Source organism: Periophthalmus magnuspinnatus, chromosome 13 (genome assembly GCF_009829125.3).
Source record: "Periophthalmus magnuspinnatus isolate fPerMag1 chromosome 13, fPerMag1.2.pri, whole genome shotgun sequence".
NCBI lineage: Eukaryota > Metazoa > Chordata > Actinopteri > Gobiiformes > Gobiidae > Periophthalmus > Periophthalmus magnuspinnatus.
This window is the reverse complement of record NC_047138.1, coordinates 7,846,155-7,854,499: the sequence shown is the minus strand read 5'-3', so window position 1 is coordinate 7,854,499 and position 8,345 is coordinate 7,846,155. Positions and strand designations below refer to the sequence as shown.

Below are 8,345 nucleotides of genomic sequence, written 5' to 3'. Positions count from 1 at the left end.
ATGGCTTTGAAATGAACTTTGTTTATGTTGCAGTCAATTAGTGAGCAACGATTAGCCTACATGTTTTCTACATTTACCTACCTGATGTTTGGTGGTCTGTTTATTTAATTCTATTTTTGTTCCATGCTGTGGGGCAAATATTTGTTTGAGTACCGGTACAGTACATGTAGCAATGATACAGTTGAGTTGTTGACATTTTATAATAAACTTTATTTTTTAAGGATCTGTATATTTTATTATGAAGAATCTGTCTAATTTGGTTGCACTCAGAAACAACAATGATGTTCAGTTCATTTTCAAAAAATTTTTGGAGTGACAAAGTAAAATACATAAAGACTAATAAACATCTCTAAGACAAGACCAGTAACCAGTAACACTACAGTCATCGTGATATCATTGAAAAGGACACTTGAGGAGTGTGAACATCCACTTAAACATTTTAAAGAAAGTAGTTCCCATTAGCAGCATTTACAAAAGGATATAATAGTAACAAGATTTGACAGCAACTTTTCACTAAAAAATATGTATAGTGCTGGGACTTATGAGAAAAAGTATCAAGATTCTGACAGTAAATTTCTGGAAATAATCATCCTCATTACTTCATTTGTACCTAAAAGAAAACATTCAAGTCAATTGTGTGAGAACATTGGTGTTATGTATACAACTATATAACTCACCCTCCAGGATCTGGTGTACTCTAATGTCACGGACAAACTGCTGAACGGGGTAGTCCTTAAGGTAACCATAACCACCATACATTTGAAGAGCCTGGTTGCAGATCTGTACACATGGAATAGAGGTAAGAAGTGTCCTTATTCAAACTAAATATTCGATTATTATTGTAACTCACAGAAAAGCATTCATCAGTAGCAAAGAGTTTGGCCATGGAACAAAGAGAAACTGCATCAGAGCGTCCCTCTTGAAGGGCTTTGGCCGCTTCTCGCACCATTAGTCGAGATGCTACGAGTTTTGTGGCCATTTCTGCCAGTCGAAACTGAAGATACTAAACACATGTACTCTGTTAATACTGCTGTTCTCATTTGTATGTAACTCTGTAAAAGTAATTAATTCATTGATGGGTTTATTTAAATTTAAAAAAATAACCTGGTTGTTGGACAATGTTTCTCCAAACTGCTTGCGCACTAACAGGTGCTCTCTTGCTAACAACAATGATGCATGTGCAGCTCCAAGTGAACAAGATGCTGTAGAACAACATAATTAGTATTGATTCTCATTGAAAATGTTGTTAAAACTGTGACTTTTCATGATCAAATTTAGAAGAGAACCACTTAAATAAAAAGGTTTCACACACCTATGTTAATCCTGCCTCCATTCAAGCCTTTCATGGCAATATTAAATCCTTGTCCTTCTTCGCCAAGCCGGTTGGACACAGGTACGGCACAGTCCTCAAATATTACTGCCCTGGTTGGCTGCGAGTTCCAACCCACCTGCAAAGCAGATTCAAGGCTCAAGTCTACTGGTGCCATCTAGTGGCTATTAGCAAACACATCAGTAAACAGAGACAAGCCAGGACCAAAAGACAAATAGTGCAAATATTTGTAAAATAACATTTTGATCTTTACCTTTTGTTCCTTTTTGCCAAAACTGAGACCTGGGGTTCCCTTTTCCACCACTAAACATGATATACCTTTAGGCCCTTTGCCCCCTGTCCTGCACATCACAACATACACATCGGTATCTCCACCTCCACTGATGAAGGCCTGCAAAAAGTGAAAGAACATACAATAAAGTAAACATTACCACAATGTGCCAAGATCAAAAATATTGGGAGAAGATCTTAAACCTTAGAGCCATTCAATATGTAATGGTCTCCATTACACTGTGCAGTTGTCAGGAGGGATGCAGCGTCACTGCCACTACCTGTAACAAAAACACACATTTATGTAACAAACATGCATTTAACTGCCCACAAGATTTTGAACTCTGCTTTAGAACAGAGCTTAAATCAAACCTGGTTCAGTGAGACAATATGAAGCAAATTTCTCCATTGCACAGAGGTCAGGACAATACTTTTCTCTTTGTTCATTGTTACCGAAAGTGTCTATCATCCATGCACACATACTATAAAAGAAAAATCGCACGATAGGGGTTAACATTTTGAGTAGATGTGCCAATAATAATTATAGGCAATTATAAACATGTAGTGGATTGGTACTTGTGTATACTGATGTAAGCTGTAGTGCTGACACATCCTGTGGACAAAGCCTCAAAAATAACAGATGTGTCTAGTCGTGAAAGTCCAGATCCACCAACATCTGGTTGAACATAAATGCCCCCAAACCCCAACTGGGCTGCTTTTCTCATTGTTTCCACAGGAAAGATTTCCTGCAAGCAAGAAACCAAATATATATTTTAAATACATTTATGACAAGAGATGAAACCTACTGACCAAACTAACCTTTTGGTCCCATTCTGCCATATGCGGTGCCATTTCATTGGCTGCGAAATCAAAAGCAACTTTTTGAAATTCCTTCTGTTCATCTGTGAGTCCATGAGAAGCTGTGAGGAAATAAATAATATAATTTGTCAGAATCTCATGGACTGTTTATTCAACACACAGTTTCTGAAGATAACACAGGATAAATCCACAGAAGCTCCGCTAGGGGGCGGTGTTAACGGGGGGTGTGTAGCTTCTGCAGTCCAGGACTCGAGGACACGCTGACCAATAGGAGACTAGTACATGTATTCATAACACATCTCTGCTATATTTTCACACAATCTTAAAACATACACGCAAGCCAGTAAGGAGGATATACATACATGAAGATTCTGCTTTACAGAAATACCACAGTGTATGTTAGCTCATATGAGATTGTAACATAGCCTAGTTGTGTATTTAGTAACCTATTAAGGGCACATAAACACTTTGAGATGGCACTTACGGTCTATACTTGAAGCTATTCCTCTTCTGGGGCCACTTCTGTTCAAAATAAATCGGTGGCTCCTACAGATGAAGGAGCCGCATCTAACTATTGTGGCCAGACTCAAGGCTGCCATGTTTACCTTCACAAGCAAAATGTACGTCCTACGTCACTACGTAGCCGCTAGTACAGATGGGTAATGATGTTTTGGGGGGTTTCGTTTTGAAGGAGGGAAACAGATCCATGGGGAAACCGCATGATACATGTGGAGCTAATCAACTATATTTCATTTAACGACAGGACAGGCCAAAGACATCTGAAAGCCCAAACACATCTAAACCCAAAGCTCAACCTGCGTGTTTGTCTACTCTTTATCACTTGACCAATCATCAACTGTGTTTCATAAGAGATGCCTCCAAAGAAAAGGACCAGATCTAGTAAAACATCAGCAGATTCAGGTAAACACTATCAGTGTAATAACCTATTGTTTAGTTAGAGCATTGACTTCACTTTCTCACACAGGTAAAGCTGACCTTGCTTCAGATGGGTGTAATGAAACTATGCCATCTGTAAAAGATGCTGATAAAACAGCAGGGAGCAGGAGAAAAGCTGCAAGTTCAGTTAAAAGTGGAAGTAAGGACACTGCAGACACTACCCCTGAGTACAGTCACTGGCTGATGAAGTCTGAGCCTGAGAGTCGACTTGAGAATGGCATTGATGTAAAGGTAAGATGTCCTATATTGGAATGTTTGTGTTTAAGAAGTGTAGTTACACACCTATGTTGTTACAAAAAGCTATTTTCTAAATATAAGGTCATACTGGATTCATAAAACAGACCACTATGGTTTAATGGCATTAATTTTCCAAGCTCTGATATTTCTTGTGCCTTACAACATGACAAGTACATATACAATCAGCCTATTTTTGCATAACACAATAGTGTCCATGCCACTTTGTCAATGCCCAATCTCATCTGATTTTGGAAGCTAAGCATGTTAGGGGCAGTAGTGACTCTAGTGAAAAACTGCTATTGTGGTCATAATGTGAATGTGGCGTGTGAGTGAGTGATTAGTGGTGATCAGAGGGGTAGATTGAGTGACTTCCCTCAGTCTACCCCAGGGCAACAGTGGCTGCAACAGCTCACCACCACGTGTGGAATGAACAAATCTGTACAAAGTTGTAAAGCAACTTTGTGCATCTGGAAAAGCGATATATATGACTAATTTATTACTAATATATATTATTATGGTCAAACCACATTAGGATTTTTTCGGTTTTGTATGTAATTGTATGATCACAGAGCACTTCATAAAATAGTCAAAGTTATGGGGCTACAGTTTTCTGTTTTTTGTCTTACAGTTTGGGATTGAAGATCTAAAAGCTTTGCCTGATCAAACTGGCTGCTGGGATGGAGTCCGCAATTATCAGGTAAAGTTTGAAAGCATGTCATTCAATGCCATTCAATGCACAGGCCTACACAAGAATGTAGAGATATGTTTGTCTTTCTCATTGGTTGGATATTTTTTTATATATATATAGGCACGGAATTTTATGAGGCAAATGAAAGAGGGACAGTTGGCTTTCTTCTATCACAGTAACTGCAAAGAGCCAGGCATAGCAGGACTCATGAAAGTAAACCACTTTGATCACTTACTGGAATTGCCACTGTATTTTTCTGAACTACTCAACTGTTTCTCTTGTAGATTGCGAAGGAGGCATATGTTGACCATACTCAGTTTGATAAAAAGGATGTTCACTATGATGCGTCAAGCAAACCTGAAAATCCCAAGTGGAGCATGGTCACAGATTTCACTTTTAAACAGCTGTCATCGTACTGTTTAATACCATTCATAATGCAGTTTGATTAAACTTTTATTTCATGCCGTTTAGGTTGATGTCCAATATCAAAGAATGATGAAGCGATATCTTCCCTTGTCAGAGCTTAAAAAGTACTATCATCAGCATAGTGCCAAAGGAGGACCTCTGAAAAACCTTGCTCTTTTTACACGAGCAAGACTGTCAGTTCAACCCTTAACTAAAGGTGAGCGAGCAATTTATTTCTCATGTATGTAATGTCACTTGTCACTAATGTATTTTGTGGTGATAGAAAAGTGTTTGTAACATTTTTTCTTGACAGAGGAATATGACTTTATTCTGAGTTTGGAAGACAAGGACCCATTGGTATAGTCCATGTTTTTTCAGAATGTGTGTAAAGACTCCAAATTCAATAAAACACATATGCACACATTTTTTCTTTTATTTCAGTTGTAACTAAAGCATGTATTTTATTAGAGAAGCCATCGAAGAGTATGCAAAACTACGACTAAAAAGATAGTGGACCAAACAGCAAATTTTCTTTCTTAATTAAAAAATACAATTACAAGAGTTTGACACGATCACCTAAATTTATATTGTTATAATTTAGCAACAGTTTATGTAAAGATCAGTGAGTCTTGAGTTTCTCATTTGGCATCAATTTAGTCCATTTTTTTTTTGTTAAAATAAGAAATAACTCATTGATAGTTTTTATTATGGAAATGTTAAAAGGCAGGAAAATTGTGTTTGCTTGATAAATGTTAGGCACAACCTTCAAGTTTCTAGTAAAGTTAGAGAAGACTTCTTACTATATCGCTTTAGTACAAATGATTTGTAACACTTTCTGAACACCACTGGAATGCTGAGGAAAAGCATGGAGAGATTGTGATGTTCTGGGTATTTCATTCTCTCACAAACTGGGACACGAAAAGGTACACTGGACATATTTACAGAAAAAGAGAAGTATAATACTAGGGGTTTGAAAATCCATTTCATTTTCCCATCAAAATGACCAGTGCAGACATCCAAATGCATTGTTGACGAAAGCAGTGCATTATGATTTCAGGTTAAACCTGAGACCTTAAATGATTAGGAATGAATTACAGGTGGAAGGTTAAACATAAACATAAGTAATTACAAATTTAGCTAAATTGAAACTGTAAGAAAGAGAATGACAAAACAATGTGGTCACATGAAAATGAGTAAATTACATAAATTTTACACAGTGTGAGAAAGACCAAAAGTCTCTGAAATCATAGCAGCAGCATGAAGCCACTTTGAGAGCTTGATGCAACTCTTCTGTTCCATTGTGGACATTAATCTCCCTGGTTCCTCCCCCAGCAGTGAGTAAAGTAGTTGCTACACCAGATACATTATTAGTCTGTCTGTCTCTGCCATCTGTAAAAGCAGGAGTTTGTAACAAGACCACAGGTACCGTGGGTTACCCACTCTCCTCTTTGGCAGCCTGTTCCAGAGCACTCTCTGAGGCCGCTGAGCCCTCAAACCTCTGAGATGCAATGGCCGCCTGGTGAGACATGCTCTTCCTCACCACATCACCTTTCCGCCATAATGTGATCTCCTTCAAGAAAACAGTAGAAGACGTATTACAACAATATACAGAACAAATGAAAAGTTTTGCATTTTCACCACATTTTCACCCAGTTTGTAACCCAGTTTCTACCTGCTGTTTGAAGTATCGCCTTTCTTCTTCATCTATCAGAACCAGGTTCAGGTAGTATCGCACTGAGAATTTCTTGTTGATGTCTCTCATGGTGGGAGTAAGGTCATAGCCAGCCAGAAACAATCGAATTGGAATGGACTCACCTATTATATGAACAAATACAATCAAAACACCCATAGACTAGACTGTATTTTGTTACAGCAGCATAATGTTTAGTAGGTGTGTATCTTACCCCTGACTGGTGCACCATCCATAATCTCATACTTTGCGATGGTGTCATTTTCGTGGTATACACTGGGGCCCGTTCCTGTGGTCTCACGTTTGATTATGTCGATCTCCATATGCTTTATTTTAATCCTCACCAACAAGAAATAGATTTTACCCACAATTACGTCTTTGAGATGGTACCTGGACAAGAAATTGACAATAAACATGTAAGGAGTAATATCACAATTGTTAAGAAGTAGTAGTAGATAGATATATGTATGTGTGTATGTTGTTGTGAATGCTTACTTGGATTTGTTGTATTCAAACTCTATGTGCAGACAGTCTTCAATGCCAACTTCCATCTTGATAGAGGAGTTCAGCTCAGGGTATGTGCTCAGTGTGTGCACCACAATGTCCATCTCTTTACTGATGTCATTCAGTCTTCTGATCACAGTGGCCCGAAGAAAGTATCTGTAAACAGGACAAGGAGAAAATATGTTTTCATTTGAATAGGTAGTCAGAACTTGCACTGTGGAATATACTGTCAAAACTCACCTTAACTTTACGTTTTGCCCGGTGTATGATTCATAAGGTTTTTCAACATGAGTGAACTCAAAGTCAAAAGTCTGGGATTGAGTGATCTCACCAGGTCGAGCAAGATCTTTGACAAGAGAGACAAACTCATGATGGTTTCCTCTGTCGTAGTACAACTCTATAAAACGAAGAAAAACACAATTGTTATTTCTAATAAAAATTACTGTGGTGGGCTATAACTAATGAGCACTGAGGTAATATACAGTCTTTGATATTAGCAACTGTCTTTTTTCTGACAATGTGAAGAAGTGTTGTCGTTTGTGTCTTACCTATTTGACCAACAAACTCGATTTTTATTCCTTGGTGCTCCAGCCTCTTGCCCGGGGTTTTCAGTGTCACGTTAACCTTGCCTCCAACAGTTTCACCGTCATAGAAAAGAAAATATTTGTCTTTCTTTCCATCTTCAGTCTTGTGTTCAGCTTTCTTTCTGGTCTCAGCGTCATTCAACACTACATCAATTTCAGCACTCTGACCAAAACTAAAGAAACTCATGGTCACGGCCCCGTGTGCAGCAGAGGACAGTCCTGTGACTATCCCGTCTTTAACTTGTGAGATAAGAGGTTCCTTTACGCTTGTTTGTAAAAGCTTGTTGTTACTAGTACACCCGGGGTTTGTAGCACGTATTACCGCTGTTACTGAGGTGAGATGTATCTTGTTCTTTTACCTCGCAGCTACATGTCCATGTTCTCTTCAAATCAACAACCAAAGTAGCACAACCAAATCGCCCAGTTCTGCAGCCATCCGCGCACGAACTGCTTCTGTCCTCGGTGCGTAATGTTTACGACAAAGACGGACAAGATTCAGATTTAACTGGCTTTGCTAATTATAAAATAGTCCTACTGTCATTATATTTTGTTTTTCAAGAGAGAAAACTGAATGTTGTCACCTGAACAGGAAGTACGCCATCTGTACTTGCGCAATTACATCCGGGTGGAGATTTTCAAAATAATATTAGGCGCCGAAAGTTGTGCTTTTATTTTTTGAACACTAACCGATTCTAAGTGGAGTCAAATCAGAGTCCAACGCCAGACAAAAAACAAAAAAACAACAACAAAAAACCAACAGGTAGGGGTTCTTACTATCTTACTAAACACATTTGAGATTGTATAATAGATCTTTGCTCTTATATCATTATTTCTTATTTTTAACTGATTGTTTTTGCAGCT

At 38.2% G+C, this 8,345-nt stretch overlaps 3 protein-coding genes across 3 annotated transcripts; 1 reads left to right on the top strand and 2 right to left on the bottom strand.

The window, feature by feature from the left end:
* Positions 1 to 190: 190 nt before the first annotated feature.
* On the bottom strand, positions 191 to 3,047 carry acad8 (acyl-CoA dehydrogenase family, member 8). The gene is made up of 11 exons (XM_033977562.2): positions 2,904 to 3,047; positions 2,420 to 2,520; positions 2,177 to 2,346; positions 1,973 to 2,082; positions 1,805 to 1,881; positions 1,584 to 1,721; positions 1,313 to 1,448; positions 1,105 to 1,202; positions 851 to 1,003; positions 678 to 780; positions 191 to 610 (listed from the first exon to the last, which is right to left on the bottom strand). The coding sequence occupies exons 1-11, from the start codon at positions 3,016 to 3,018 to the stop codon at positions 555 to 557; spliced, it is 1,257 nt and encodes a 418-aa protein (XP_033833453.1). The 5' UTR covers positions 3,019 to 3,047; the 3' UTR covers positions 191 to 554.
* Positions 3,048 to 3,106: 59 nt separating this feature from the next.
* thyn1 (thymocyte nuclear protein 1) lies at positions 3,107 to 5,126 on the top strand. Its single transcript, XM_033976860.2, has 7 exons — positions 3,107 to 3,340; positions 3,405 to 3,607; positions 4,242 to 4,310; positions 4,422 to 4,514; positions 4,586 to 4,681; positions 4,773 to 4,923; positions 5,020 to 5,126. Exons 1-7 carry the CDS (start codon positions 3,292 to 3,294, stop codon positions 5,067 to 5,069), a joined length of 711 nt encoding a protein of 236 aa, XP_033832751.1. The 5' UTR covers positions 3,107 to 3,291; the 3' UTR covers positions 5,070 to 5,126.
* vps26b (VPS26, retromer complex component B) lies at positions 5,123 to 8,103 on the bottom strand. The gene is made up of 6 exons (XM_033976858.2): positions 7,449 to 8,103; positions 7,141 to 7,297; positions 6,892 to 7,056; positions 6,611 to 6,786; positions 6,379 to 6,521; positions 5,123 to 6,276 (listed from the first exon to the last, which is right to left on the bottom strand). The coding sequence occupies exons 1-6, from the start codon at positions 7,669 to 7,671 to the stop codon at positions 6,139 to 6,141; spliced, it is 1,002 nt and encodes a 333-aa protein (XP_033832749.1). The 5' UTR covers positions 7,672 to 8,103; the 3' UTR covers positions 5,123 to 6,138.
* Positions 8,104 to 8,345: the final 242 nt, after the last annotated feature.